General features: G+C 47.0%; 1 protein-coding gene across 1 annotated transcript; it reads left to right on the forward strand.

The window, feature by feature from the left end:
- The first annotated feature begins 7,139 nt into the window (after positions 1 to 7,139).
- On the forward strand, positions 7,140 to 10,046 carry LOC104045646 (left-right determination factor 2). Its single transcript, XM_064448601.1, has 4 exons — positions 7,140 to 7,421; positions 8,113 to 8,347; positions 9,188 to 9,427; positions 9,707 to 10,046. The coding sequence occupies exons 1-4, from the start codon at positions 7,157 to 7,159 to the stop codon at positions 10,044 to 10,046; spliced, it is 1,080 nt and encodes a 359-aa protein (XP_064304671.1). The 5' UTR covers positions 7,140 to 7,156.
- Positions 10,047 to 15,827: the final 5,781 nt, after the last annotated feature.

Below are 15,827 nucleotides of genomic sequence, written 5' to 3' on the forward strand. Positions count from 1 at the left end.
GGAGTGTTGGTGGACAGCAGGCTGGCCATGAGCCAGCACTGTGCCCTTGTGGCCAAGAAGGCCAACAATATCCTGGGGTGCATTAAAAGGGGTGTGGCCAGCAGGTTGAGAGAGGTTATCCTCCCGCTCTACTCTGCCCTAGTGAGACCACATTTGGAGTACTGTGTCCAGTTTTGGCCCCCCCAGTTTAAGAAGGACAGGGAACTACTGGAGACAGTCCAGTGGAGAGCTACAAAGATGATCAGGGGACTGGAGCACCTCCCTTATTGGGAAAAGCTGAGAGACCTGGGTTTGTTCAGCCTGGAGAAGAGAAGACTGAGGGGGGATCTTATCAATACTTATAAATATCTAAAGGGTGGGTGTCAGGATGATGGGACTAGACTCTTTTTGGTAGTGCCCAATGGCAAGACAAGGGGCAATGGGCACAAGTTGGAACACAGGAAGTTTCACCTGAATATGAGGAAAAACTTTACTGTGAGGGTGCAGTGGAACAGGCTGCCCAGGGAGGTTGTGGAGTCTCCTTCCCTGGAGACATTCAAAACCCGCCTGGATGCATTCCTGTGCTCCCTGCTCTAGGTGTCCCTCCTCAAGCATGGGGGTTGGACAAGATGATCTCCAGAGGTCCCTTCCAACCCCTAACATTCTGTATTCCGATATTATGTGAAAACGGGGGCATTTCTCAATTATTGGAAGGCCACTTTATGCACAAACTTGGCATAGAATTTGTAAGGGTATGGGACACAGAATTGTTGGTTGGAAAGGACCTTTAAGATCATCGAGTCCTACTGTTCACCTAGCACTGCCAAGTCCACCTCTAAACCATGTCCCCAAGCACCACATCTACGTGTCTTTGAAATACCTTCAGGGATGGTGACTCAACCACTCCCCCACACTGTTCCAACTTTTGACAACCCTTTCAGTGAAGAAATTTTTCCTAATACCCAATCTAAACCTCCCCTGGTGCAGCTTGAGGCTGTTTCCTCTCGTCCTATCACTAGTAGCTTGGGAGAAGAGAACAACACCCACCTCACTACAACCTCCTTTCAGGTGATTGTAGAAAGCAATGAGGTCTCCCCTCAGCCTCCTTTTCTCCAGACTAAACAACCCCATCTCCCTCAGCTGCTCCTCATAAGACTTTTCTCCAGACCCTTCACCAGCTTTGTTGCCCTTCTCTGGACACACTCCAGCAACTTGATGTCCTTCTTGTACTGAGGGGCCCCAAACTGAACACAGTATTTGAGGTGCGGCCTCACCAGTACTGAGTACAGGGGCACGATCACTTCCCTACTCCTGCTGGCCACACTATTTCTGATAAAAGCCAGGATGCTGTTGGCCTTCTTGCCACCTGAGCACACTGCTGGCTCATATTGGTGGACACGCACCAAACTTTCAGAAATCCGTAGAGCTGTTTGGCCTGAAAGCTGTGTTGACATGGAGCGCAGCTCTCCTGATAGTACCATATGCGTTAAAACCTTCAGCTGCCGCATTTTGCTCCAGCGTGCCTGACACCTCCCTCGCACACAGGTTCCCTTCTGCCAATGGACGTGCTCTGGGACAGGCAGCTGAGGGGATTGCACGCTGAGCCCTGATGGTGGCATTAGCTGGAGCACATTGGTTAAGGCCCAACTTGGTAGCTAGCACCGCCAAGGGCAGGGAAAGCCTGTGAATCCTCTCAGTGCCTCACCAGCCATGTCTGGCCTGGAGTTGGGCTCTCACCTGCATCACTAAAGCAGGAAAAACATACTCTTAAGAAAAGCTGATAAACTTTTACAGTGTAAACACACAGCTGCAAAGAGAAAAAAAAAAAAAAGAAGCATTTTTAACTAGAAAATTAAGTGGTGGCCTTACAAAACACATCTATTTCTCAGTAATGGGGACATTCCTTAATGAAGTGGACTGTGGTGTAAAACAAGCAATTTAGGGCTGTATGCTTATTTATCTGATTCAACAGCATTTGCTAACTGTCAGCATTTTTGCTATCAGCCTTTTTTGTAGCCATCTGAGTGTTAATAAATCCTCCTTCCCCAGCTACAAACAAGGCACAGACGAGGGTGGTGGGGAGGAGGCTGCTGAGGGGACAGAAAAAGCTGTATTTAAACAGTTGTGTTTGCTTTTCTGTAAAAAGAAAATATCTTGGAGATCTCTCTTCTCCCAGAACACTGGCACTTTGCAAATGCTGCCAACACAAACCCTGCGAGCAAGCCAGCTGACATCAGCTGACCAAGGAGATGGTGGGGCTTTGGACATTTTATCCATTCCTCTTCAAACAGGCAGCCTTTTGTCTTGGCCATTTGACCAAAACATGCCCATGAGTAAAAGCAGAAGCCTGCCTATGGAAGGCGTGCTTAAGTCAATGCAATCTAAGATACACAGCACCAAAAGTTACGTGAACTGAGCTCAAGATCAAACCAGGTTTGCAATATCTCTCTCAAATAAAATGGGGTTTTTACTGTACTGGATACATTGTGGGATAAATGCATAAGGAAGTATTATCCCCATTGCTTCACTACCAGCATTTGTGACAGGAAACCAACAGGACATGTGATCTGTAAGAAATTTCCATTGGAGATGGCTGGTTCAATCTGGCCTAGACTGGAGATAAGGAAAAGCAGACTCATGTCCTTGCCTAGATTAAATGAATTGGATAATTTCTGTATAGCTCAAGCAGATGATCATTTGCACCACAAAACTTGCTCCTGAAACTGGCTTCTTAGCTGGCATGCAGAGTAAACCTAAGGGACTGAGGCTGTGGTTGCAGTGTCTTTGGTTTGACATCTGTGCGCTATCAGGACAAAATAAATGTGGTTCAGCTCAGACACGGGACATAAAGTTATACTTCCCAGAGTTGTATCAGCCAAAGTTCACAACATGGATGTAAAGTCCATTTTGTTATTTTATGCTCACTGGGGGGGATGCAATGAAATGCACACGTAAGGATAGGTAACTCAAGCAATACCTGGCTGAACGTAAAGCCTTTTGGCACAAAAAATTAACATGGACAAATTCTTGGAACAAATCAGAACCAGCAGTGAGTGGCTCTGCTCTTTTCAGTCTGGCCCTGTGAGCCAGATAAAACCTGGGTGTCTTATGTTATCAGGCCATATCTTATTAAACTTTTCCATGCCAAATTCTTGCAGAGCAGGCTGAGGCCGTGGGGAACGCACATGCAAACTCCAGTGAGCTATACCAGCCCCACAGGAGTTCTGGGTGCTGTTATTCTGGCTCTGTACACTGAGCAAGCTACTCATGCCCTAATGAAAGAGTAGCTGTCTCTAGACGTAGAGGAGGATGGAAAGCCACTGCCCTGGCAAGATAGTTCCCCAGAATCTTTCAGCAGGCGTACGCCATTTTCAAGGAACAAATACAGTACAGTACAGAGCACTTCTAGACCAGGCGGGTGGCTGGTGGTCTGTGGAGCTGAAGTGGCAAACAAATGTGATGACACCAACATAGAGGGCTGCCTCCCTGGTGGGGGGACCAGTGTTGCGCTGTGTTGCACCCCCAGCTGTGCTTGCACCAAGGGCAGGCTAAGCCACAAGCCCAGCAAATGCTGTCCTGCTCTCAGAGACACCTCGCTCTCATCCTGCGCTGAAGGTGCTGCGCAGCTTGAGAGATGGGAAATGGAAATGCTTTTTGCCTCAGTCACTATTTAGAAATTAGGCATAAACCCAGACTGAGTGAAATCAAGCTGCTGTCTGCTGCCAGCGGCGGTGCTTGGTGAGCTCCACGCTTGCTGTCTGGACTTGTCTGATGTGGGGCTGGTCCCTGAAGAGGAACAGGGGCCACACCACCAGTGCAGACTGTGCCAGTCAAGAAGGAAGCCAAAGATACTTATGAAATCCTGCTTAAAGGTATGCAGCCTGGGTTTAAAATGCTGCTGGAAATATTAAGTTTGAAGCACTGGCTGGTGACTGTTGGTGTGTTGCTGAGGCAGTGTGGGAAGGGTATGTCTTCATGCATAGCCTGCAGTTTACTTCCACTTTTGAAACCTCTAACCCAGCACCTCATATGACCAGCCTATTCTGTGGTGTTTTGTTAGCTATGTAAAACTTGGTGTGCTTAAGACTGAAAAAGAATATGAAACAGAACTTCTACTCAAATTCTTTTTTAACTTGGCAAGTTTATGCCCACATCCTAACCACTGTTGGTTCTAATTCCACACTCCTAGATTCAAAAGACCCTGACTTTGGGGAAAAACAGAACAAAATCTACATAGGGATATGCTCCCGTCTCTGGATGATAAACCTGTTGCACAAATCAGGGCATTTCTTGGGGCACACATCAAGCAAAGGCTGTTCTATTATGGGCCCAATTGTAATACAAAATAATTATGTCCATGGAAATTCAAATCTTGAAAAATTTAATAGTCAGATCCTTAGTGACACATTGCAAATACATTTGAAACATTCTTGTTTCCCAGGATAATAGCTACATAATTAGGCTAAGCCTTTCACACTTTCTCTTTGAACCCATTGGATTTATTTACCAAAAATCATTGCATAGATATGCCCAGCAAATGTCTTAGAGAACTGTTTGTAACTAAATTAAAAGCTTAAATACAGAGATTCTCTCTTCACTGAGTACTGGCTTTTATTAAAACTGTGAGTTGCTCATACTTCATCCCTTGCAGCCTCTTTAAATCCTCTGTTTGACATTCTGAATGTGCCATGCAGGTTCTAATACACATTGCACAAAAAGAGCTATTCTAAAATTCCTGACTTTTTCTTGTTTGCATGACAAAAGGGGAATGACAAATCCTCCAATTGGACCAGATAATCACTCTCTTGTGAAAAGCCCACAATCCACATCCTCTGTTTTCCTCTTAGCTGAGCTTCAACTGTGTTTGGTTAATAATTTTATTTTATGTGTGAAGTCCATAAATCACCCTCCAATACACATTGGACAGTGAAGAATCCTGATAGATTAGACATCAGCCACAAGAGAAATCACATCCAGATCCAGGAAAGCTGGGTGCTGCTGGAGCAATCAGGCATTTTCATTTCATGCTAGCATGGTTTTTTGAAGAGCCCTCGTGACACAGTAGGACCACTCTCCAGAGCAAACACTAGTTGGGTGGATAAAGGTTTACAGGATCAGGTCTTCTGTCATGAAAGAGAGACCGCTACAAATCCATGAACTGCAGGTTTATTCAGGTAACTGTCGCTACATAAACATAACAATTCACTGCTGGAACTGAGTTAGCCAACAGTTATAGAGCATACCTGAAGGAAACTTTGTCAGCCACCTGAACACTGCTTAGGTGCAGTTTGCAACCCAAGGCTCCAAAGCGGTTCATGCTGTGACTCCATTTGTCCCATCCCATGAGAATCAGGTGCCATTTAGCTGCGGAGGCAGTCGGGAGGGAACAGCCAGGTGTAAGGTGCCTTCCTGAGGAGCTGAGATGTTCACAAAGATCAGCAAAAAAACCCTTCCCTCCTTTTATTCACAAAAGCAGGAGTTTTTAACATGAGTTGAAGTTGAGGCAGTCAAATGAAGTGGGTATTTTTCACTGCTATTTGTGTCTTGGGAATTAATGTAATGGAAAATATTGATTCGTTCAGAGAAAGATGCTACGCAAGGGGAAAGATTAAAGACTGTACTGCCTTGGGCCATGCACAAACTGTTAGTTTGTAGTATATGTTTCCATTTTAGCCTTAAAACGCAATTCAACTAAATAAGGTGCCCCTTTAACATCTGATGGAGGCTTTATCATGTTTAAGGAGACAAGTTTCTTGAAAGGTTATAAAGACAAAATGAGCAGTAACAGAAGTGTTTAGTTAGGGTCTTTCAGGCGGCTTTGTTGCTTTCCTCTGCGTACAAAACAGGCTGCCTCGGCTGACACTTGTTTTAATGAGGGATGAACCACAACAGGGTGCTTTTGTACAAGTTCATTGCATCAGGTCTTCCAGCCAGACTTTTCTCAGGGCACACCATTCAGAGTGGACATTGGATGAAGCTGGACCAATTTTAAATAATTTACAGAGACATATAAAATCCAAAGAACTTTTGACGCTGAAGACATTTGTAGTATGCTCAGGCATGTTACTGCTGGAGAGGATGAGAATCTGCCCCAAGTGCCATGCTCCTTCACACGTTTTATCGATCACATTTTATATTTTTCAATTCCCTTCCCCTGGGATTGGTTTAAAAAATAGACTTCTGCATCTTATGCCAGTAAAGGCAGGGGAAGCAAAGGATGTGAGCTTCAAGTTTAAAGGTTGACTTCAAGGCAAAAATCCAATCCCACCCCCAGCCTCCAGGTCAGCTTTGCTCTCCGGAGAGAGCTCTCTATTGTGGTTGTTAATAGTGTTCAAAATACCAATATTCTTCATCCATGTTATGGAAGAGCAGAGTAGTTTCTCATGTTCACTGAAAGGTGATCTGCCTTCATATGAAGACTTCTTTTAAGCACAAGTATTATGAAACCCACAGGAATCCATAAAGAGTGATGGGACATTTTTCTAAAATGTCAGGCCTGTACATCTTCCACCTTCTGTGATTCAGAAGTAGCGTAAAAGGCCATAAACCGTTCAGCTGCTGTGATTCACTGCCCTGATTCATACGCTTGATACAAATATTCAGAGATCAAAGCAGTACCTACCACCCAAAAAAAGATTTTAAATGATTTTTTAGTGCTTGTCATAAAGATGGACTTCCAGCTAAAGCATTATTCTCCTGATTGATATTGGCTGGTTTAGGTAGCAAGTCCCCTGCGGTAAAGACTGACGCTTCCTTTAAGAATCATATGGTGTGGTACATAAAGCAATGTACTCTGCAGATGTGTTTCCTCCCTGACCTAGGCTGAGCAAAAGTTTTCTGGGCAAAAGTTTACAGGGAATTAAAAAAGGATGGAAACTTCTCCCCCGTGAAGGAATTTGGAAGCTCCCCTAAACCTTCTTGTATTAACTTTGCAGTAGATGAAGGTGTTAAACTGGCATGTGTCTACTGACTGGGGAGTGATCCTTTTAAGTCCTCTGCTTCGTCCCCACTTGTGGAATTTGTTGTGCTTGTGGGACGAGGCTGGCTATAAAACCCTGGTGCAGGGGACCTCTGTCCCGCTCAGGCAGCCTGTCACCACATCGCTGCTGAGAGCAGCCCCAGGGAGATCCCCCCTTCGTCTTTGCTGGTCAGGTGGCTGCTTCACCGAGGGAGGAGGATGGATGCGAGGTTTGCCGAGATGCTCTGCGTGCTCTGCCTGGTCATCACGGTCCAAGCATTTACCCAGGAAGGTTTCAAGGAGGTGTTGCTGAAGCAGCTGGGGCTCTCTGAGGTCCCTAAACTTCATAAGAGAGACTTAGTGGATCTGGTTATCCCAGACCACATAAAGAACAAATACATCTCCATGCTGAAGCGCCACAGGGTAAAGCGCCGAGCTTTGCCAAGCCTGGCCGGCATCCTTAGGGGGATCCCTGGCAACGCAGGTAATGTTTCTGGTGTCACTGTCGGGAACTCAGAAAGCACTGTGCTGCTGCCAGGGGAAGCTGCCCACGCTCGCCCGGCCGGCCACAGGACAGGCAGAGGCAAACCCATCGGGGGAATGAGGCTTGGGTCTGGCTTTAAACCTGAGCTGGGTCAAAGAGATGCATGTAACAGCATCTTTAAGATTAACATGCACTAGTAACTCCCTGCACCTGGAGAGGGAGTCCTACAGTCCTTGCAAAGGGCAGGCTGCTGCTGGAGCTTGAGGGAAGAGAAAAGCCTTGGTACACAGGTGACATTTTGGGCAGGTGGAAAAACAACGTAAAAAAAAAAAAAAAGTAAATTCACTTCTTCATTGCAAGCAGGGTACAGTTTCCTGCTTCGGTGCCCAGCACTGGCAGAGAGATGTCTGCTCAATATGGGGGAAACTAATATAGGAGATTTCTTTCTGTTGCCTCCAGGTTGCAGACACTCAGACATAGAAGAATAATTAGGGCATTTGCAAGACATTGATTCAAGTATGCATTAGAAAAGGTGTGTTTAGTGGGTGTTTCTGCCACAAGGGCTCATCTTGGGAGCATGAAAAGTGTGTGTTGTGATGATAATTGTAGACAAAGTGGGTGGGTTTTGCTCACCAGGATGGCAATGGCAGGCTGTCTTTTCTGTTCCCAACGTGCACAGGCGTGGCAGAAGAAGTCCTCTACTCTGACACCACCACACGCCAGAACCTGATGTTCGACATGGAGGGCAGAATACCTAAAAACAGTGAAGTGACAATGGCTGAACTGAAACTCTTCAAAAAGCCTCTGGACAGAGCAAACTTGCCTGCCAAGCAGTCTCACAGGCCTGTCTCCAATGCCAGAGTCAGCGTGTACTGGGTGCAACGGCAGCATGATGGTACCAACAGGACCTCCCTGGTAGACTCCCGGTAAGAAAAGGACCTCTCCTGAAGGCAAGACTCTAGTTATGGGGTATGGGTCCCCTGGGCTGGGTTTGGTTGTCATGTGTTTGTGCCTCCGGTCAGTCTGATGGGGTTACATCTGTAGAATCAGGCTCCATAGTCTTTAAACCCAGAATGAGTTCGTAAGAGCAGATATTAGGTTAAGACTGCAATATAGGATGATTCACTGAAATAATCTATTTCTGTGTCAAACGATGCCATGTACTGCTAGGTCTTCCCCTCTAAAAACCTTCACCTGGCTCACTTCTCTTTCACTCTTTAACTCACATGGGTTACTGGCTGCTGGTATTTGTTCCATTGGCCATTTCATTAGCTGGTTTGAATAAGTAAATTATCCAAAAAAAGCATCTGATTCTGTAGCCTTGAGCTCTGCGGAAGTTTTACAACCCTTGAAGGCAGAATTAGACATCAAAACAATTTTCTGGATGTGTAGAAACTTATGGCCCTAATACAGCTAGGACAGGAGCAGGTGGGAGTAGTGATGTTTACCAGGCTGTTGTCACTAATACTGAGGCTGCATATAATCCTGCACTGCCATATTTCTACATGAGCATGAATGAATACTTCGACATGAACACACACAAAGGGTTTTATTTAGCTCTTCAGGGTCTGCTAGATCTGCATGCTTCTTTTTGAGGTATGAGTTAATTGCCATAGGTGCTTCCCCAGAGCACTCAGCAAAAATTGTCATGTAATCAAGGCACGTGACAATCTCCGGGAAGCAAATTATTCTGCTGCAGTAACAGCACTGTGAGCCTAGGCTTTATCTGACAGGCTCTTCTCTAATGCTGAGCCCCTGTTGCACAGGCTGGTTCCCATACGCGAGTCGGGATGGAAGAACTTTGATGTGACGCAGGCTGTGCATTACTGGCTGCGAAACAAGAGGCGGGAGCCAATGTTCCTGGAGGTCTGGATTGAAGGAGAAAGGGTAGGCAGCCATGCCTCAGAAATGGCCAAAGCTGTGCGTTTCACCTCTCAGGACCCCAAGGATAAAGCCCTAGGCAAACCTGAACTGGTGCTTTACACCCTCGACTTGGAAGACTATGGGTATGTATGAAACCTAAGTCTGTACTGCCTCCGCTGTAACTTTGCTCCTGAATCATTGTACCATGTGTGCCAACCCAGGTGTGCAGCTCTTGCCCTCGCAAGTAAACAGTTATGAATAGAGGAGTTGGAAAGTTCTGCTGAATCAGACCTCTCCTCATCCTGTATTTGTTGCCTGAATATTCAAATAAAACCTGAATGTGGCCCAAGAGTCATGTCTCAGGGCCCACCTGTGTGGTTTTCAGTTATGGCATCAGTTCTTGTTTCTCCCTTGACACACAGGGGCCCTGGGGATTGCAAGGAGGAGGCGGTGATGGGGAAGTCCACCTGCTGCCGGCAGAAACACTACATCAACTTCCGTGAGCTCGCCTGGACGCAGTACTGGATCATTGAGCCAGCAGGGTACCAGGCTTACCGCTGCTCGGGGGGCTGCCTGCAGCCTCCCAGCTCACTGTGGCGCTTCGGCTATGGGGAGCGCTCCTGCGCCGTGGCAGAGACCTCCCCGCTCCCCATGATATACCTTGTCAAGAGGGGCAACCGCACGGAGATCGAAGCAGCCGAGTTTCCCAACATGATCGTTGAGAAGTGCAGCTGCGTTACAGACGGCATGGCACTGGTGTGAGAGGCGGACGGCCAGCTGGGCACCCACGGCTCTCACAGGGAAAGTGGGATGTCATCTGGTCCCCTGATTTGCCACAGCCCTGCCCAAAGCCACCCCGGTCCCCTGCCCTGGTACCGGCAATAAAAGTCTAGGGGGACCCCCAGATACCTGCCTGCAAGGGTCAGCAGCAGCTGGGACTACAGCTTTCCCACGCACCTCACTACCCCGCAGAGAGGGTGCACCTAAAGGCACTGTCCATATAGATGGGCTCAGAAGAGCATCTGTCTTCACACATAGCTATGTGAGGGGTGCCTATGGAGCCTAACGCTTCTTGAGGCCTCCTTGATGCTATCCAGATTTCACTGAATTCAGTAGACCTGCATCAAATTTATTTTAGTCCCCACCCCAGGAGTACTGCAAACAGCTACAGGCAAAGGAGGAGTGCTCATCGCCAGGTGATGAAGTAACACGTGGGGGGTTCAGCTTTTCAATCTTAGACTCATGACGTTTCATAAGATTTTGCCCTTGTCTGTCCAAGTCACGTTTATGGTGAACTGTAGAGCAGAAGCACTTACATGTATATACTGTATACACACATACACATGTGTACATATATATAGTATATGAATATATGTATGTATTGTCTACCTACATATTAGGTATATACATATTGTCTACATACATACATATATGTACATAAATTATTGTTTAGAGCTCAAAGGAACATATATATGTGCATATGTATCGTATGCCTATATACATATATATACATGTACATAAAATATTGTCTGGAACTCAAAGGATTATATTTTTGGCCCCCGCACCATGGGCTTAGCACAGTTTTAGGCAGAAGTCCTGAAATCAATGAGAACATTAGGACTTAGGTTTGCTCGCATGAGTGAGTTTGTAGAATCAGGCCCTTATTTTTCTGGTGTATTACAGTTATTTCAATTTAGGGATATTTTCCAAGTTTTGTGTGCTTTCAAACTCAAAGAAACAATAAAATAAAATATAATTGTTAAAGTAGCCATGTGTTTGCTTATATTTATTCTTAGGTTTAAATTGGAGGGAAAAAAACCTGTCATATTTCTGAATATACCCCAGTGCCCAGCTCCTATAAACATAAACACAGTAATAGCTTTTCTGTTACCTGCGTGATTCTACCTGCTTCTGGTAAAGCTTATATACTCAGGCAGGGACTGAGGCTGGGCTGACTTGGCAAGCGGAGCAGAGCCCACACTGCCAGCACTTCTCCTGCAGTGGCTGCAGAATTTAAGCCAACACTTTCTTAAAGAAAAAACCTAGCAACATATCTGACAGGCAAGAGGTGATGCTCTCCGTGTGAGCTGCAGCACTGCAATACCAGAAACTGCAGGCAACCAGCTGGAGCTGTGGTGCAGAAAAAGATGAGCTGCCTCCCGCCCCCTCCCTTCCCAGGTGAAGTGTTTTAACCCTGACCCTTCCTTGTGGACATCTGACCGACATATCCCCTGGAGAAATGCAGTGATAATGTGGTTTAATCCCATTTTGAACTTTGCTGAACTGTTGGTCTGGGTGTCACCAATTATAATGATTTCCGCACTTCACGTCAGACTCCTTGGTTCAAAACCTACTGAGATACTGGTTGCTCTGGGGGTGAAGTGGTTGCTGCTGTCCATCTCTGTGGGACATGGTCCCCAAGGCTCTGGCTGAACCCACTGTGGTGGGAGGACTCTGAAGTGAGTTTGTCTGGCTAGACATGGTGGCCATGGGCCATGGACCAGGTGAAATGTGGGACCCATTGGACTCTGCGGTGGGTTTGGGTCATTCACCAGGAAGGCTGAGATGTCAAATGTCCCTGCTACCCTGCAGGACCCCAGGTCTGAGGCATCCCTGCCTGTCACCTTGGCCCCTGGGTAGGCTGGCACCTTTCACTTGTGTAAACGCCTGTGGCAAAAGAAGACCTTTAAGGAGAGAAAAAACAGCAGAAGCACAGACTTACCTGTCACCAGCGCTGGGCTACGGTGGCACCATGGGTTACTGGAATGAGAACTGGATGAGCCGCCCAATCTCTGGCCATTTCCTTCTCATGACTATGTAGCATCTATCTTAATGGCGTTGTCATTCAGCCCCAGTTCCTCTCCACCCCAGCTCGGGGCAGGGCATAGCCTGAAGGCCATGAGCTCAGCGATCCCTGTGAAGAACAAAGCGGATAATTTATCCACACAATCCTGGGGAAGAAAGTGTTTGAACTGGTTCCTGCCAGAGAATGAAGAGCATTACCCCTGGCTTCCCTCCAGCCTCCAGCACTTGGACTCCAGACATCACCCCCCAGGCCTGGGAGAAATCGGGCCAGGCTGCTGTGAGAAGTGGGGAGCAGAACACCACAGCAGGGATGCGGGGCTGGGACCAGTGGGGCGGACAAGGTCTGAGCTCTCTTCTGCTCCCTTCCATCAGGATCCTGCACTTTGTTCAGCTCCCCTTGCTTTGCATTCAGCTCCTTTTGCTCTGGTATCCTGTGGACATGAGGTACATAACATCGAGCGGTGGGTCTGTGTGCATGTGTGTGACAGCTGGGGGAGTTGGGGAGGGGGAAGGCAGTGGCTGGGGAGATCCGATGTTACCGTGGGGACAACTGTGGGCATTGTAGTGCAGGGACAGGGCACAAATCTGTGAGCAATCAAGCAATCCTGCCGCCAGCATGGACACTTATTTATTGTTAGGGGAGCCGCACAGATACCATGGCATGTCCCTCCCTCCTCACTCCCACAGCCCCTCTGTGTTCACAGCCCTCAAGCCCAGTGCGTGGTGCCTGCCATCCAGGGCCGTGAGCACAGGGCGGAGGCCTGGGGAAGAGGTGACTTACAGAAGGCTGTAAGTACAGAGAGCCTGGGTGGCTATGCACCAGGCTGGGCAGCACTAACACTCATGTCTGGCAGCTCACGTCTCCATCTCTTTGTGCCCACAATCTGTAGCCCCATCTGTCCCTTCCCAGCCACCGCACATGGGGCCTCCTGCAGACTCCTGGTATTGCCCAGACCCTCCCTACCCTGACTCTGCACAGCATCACCGTCACCTGTTAAAGTGGCTAAAAAATCAAGCTTCTTAATTAAAAATTAACGAGTTGTGCTATTGTCTCAGTATGATGGATACTGTGGCTAGGTTTTAACCCACGTTTGATTGAAAATCCCTGCTTTTGGGGAGGCAGGACATTGCTCCTCAAACTCCAGCTGGCTTTGCAGTGAAAATGCAGCAGGCTCAGAGGTTGGACTGATGTGGGGAAGGCTCCAGAGATTTCTACAGTGCAAACTTCTAGGCAGAAGGCTGTGGATGAAATACTGCCACACCTGGGGCTTTTTCAGACATCAGCCTGTGCTGCGGGAAATTATCTCCCGGCTTGTCATCTTCAATCCGGGCTGCATTTGCTGTGATACCGTCTGTGTGCTACCTTGCTGCTTTTATATTGCTACAACTTGTAATGCATACAAAAGCTGTCAGGCTGTCATGTTATCCTTTCCATCTGAGCAGCACCACAGTCTCTGAGGAAAAAAGGAACATCTTACGTACCTGGCAGCAGCATCGTTCAGAATTAACATTTATGCTGTGCTGTTACAAAAAAAAAGGAAGAGTGGTGCAGTGGCGTAATGAATGACATGTAAGCAGAAATTATTTCAGAAGAATGTAAAGGTGTTTTAAGGCAAAACCAGGGTTAAAACGTTGGGCATCCTCCTGCACTAGTGACAGCACAGAGCACCTGAGTAGTGCTCAAGGAGAAGAAGGTGTGTGCAGTTCACATTAAGGGCTTCAACGGCCCTGTTAGTCCCACACTTGAAGTTAAGCTCTCGTGTAAGCGTTAGCAGCGGCAGTGTGTCTGTCTGAGTTAAAGCTTATTGCAAGCATGAGCTCTGACCTGCCTTCATGGAACAGCTCGCAAGATGATCCGTGAGGTCCTGCAATATTTGGTGGAGCTGGACATGGGGAAATCTATTGGTCTCACAAAAGTTTTTCTCATGAGGGAGGCTTGGGCAGGACAGCAGCACTTCCCCTCTCCGTTACCATTACATTTTAGGAGAGATAACAAAAGTTTCAAGCCACATTAAATGCCATTGCTAGCTGAGTTACATTGATCCTTCCACAGTTTCATTTGAATGAAGGCTGCTCTCCCATTTTCTTTCAAAATCTATGAGAAGTTGCAGCTGTACCCTGCTGTCGAGACTTTATTTCCTCTCCCTCTCTGTTTTTTTTCCCCTTTGCATTTCACAAACTCCTACCAAGAGTGTCTGACACTTTGCCTTTCAGGGCAGCCTTCTAATTGCTGGTGAGGGTGGAAAGTCAGATGCCCAATCCACATCCCAGCAAAGGTGATAATCAGAGGAGCTCCTTGGCTTTGGCTGGGAACAGCTGGAGTCTGGGAAAGGCGAACCCAGGGCAAACAGAAGGAGGGAGGCAGAGATCCTGCAGGACTTTGATATTTTTAGAAGAGCCTCTTAACAGTCTCAACATCTCCTAGTTTTTGCCATTACTGTAAATGTGACATTAGCTCCTGTGCAAAGTGCTGGATTTGCAGCTGGGACCTGAACTCCTCTGTCCATTCCTGGAGCGGGTGCGGGAGAGCACCCTGCACAACCTCAGCAGGTTTCAGAATAAAGCAGAATAAAAAGCTATTGACAACTGCTGCCTTCTGCTCCAGGGGCACAAGGGCACTCCAGAGTTGCTGAGTGCTGGGATTCCCTACTGCTAAACCAGCAGACACAGAACGGCCAAGAAACAGTTTTTAACCATGGCAGGAAATAAGAAGTTATCTGGGGATACTGGGCACTGGAAAGTCATGTCGTCAGTCCACAGCTCTCAGTATCCTTTTTGACAATTGCTGAATCAGGGGTTTTGGTTTTTTTTTTTTAAGCTATTTAGTATTTTATTTTTAAAGGTACCCCTAACGTTTGTGTTTTTCTGTTTATATTTTTCCTTCCTCTAATTTTCTTAGTGATGATAAATCTGCTCCTTTGAAAGTCCACGTACCTGTATCCCCTATAAAAGTTTGTTTTCTTTTTGCTGAAAATGAATGCAATCAGTTCAGAGTTGCTGCTTCACAGATGACTGTCAACTTCCAGCCCAGACATCAGTAACTCTGTCACACTTAGGAGGCCTCAGCTAGTTACCCTATGCTGGATACAGTATCACACAGGCCACAAGGTGCCATCTATAACCACCAGACATCATGTTTTCACTCAGATGTGTAATATTTCCAGCAGATGTTTCACAAGCTGGCTGGCTCCTTATAAACACTGCTGCTCTTTCCACACATCCCAGGTAGGTCTTTCAAGAGCTTCTTGCTCCTTTTTGTGCTCCAAGTTTTGTGCAAATTCCTGATTCCTTGTGCATCAAGACACACAGCGAGCACAGTGGGGAAAAGCAGGACATGTAGCACATGCACTCAGGCCACCGCGATGCTTCCCAAGAAGGCACAGCTGGTGGGTCTAAATCCAGCCTAACCATCCTGGATCAGCCAGCCCCTGCCCAGCCGCTAGCAGTGCTGGAGGGCACCAGTGCCTGCCCAGCCCCTCCTGAACAGCTGGAGGAGGCCAAAGCAGTTGTCACTTCCCTACCTTCAGGTGCCATTAGGTATGTTAATTTGCAAAGCCACCCTAATCGCTCAGCTGTAACACAAGCCAGCTGAGGTGGCTGTGTTAACTAGCTAGGGTGAAGCCTTTAACATTGCCAGTTAAATGTTTTGGAGAAAGCTTTAAGATTTAAAAGCAGCATCTTCCTGAGAATAGACATAGACATCACTACAAACAAGCCTTTAAAATGTCAACATTCTCC

This window comes from Phalacrocorax carbo, chromosome 3 (genome assembly GCF_963921805.1).
Source record: "Phalacrocorax carbo chromosome 3, bPhaCar2.1, whole genome shotgun sequence".
In the NCBI taxonomy this organism is placed as follows: Eukaryota; Metazoa; Chordata; class Aves; order Suliformes; family Phalacrocoracidae; genus Phalacrocorax; species Phalacrocorax carbo.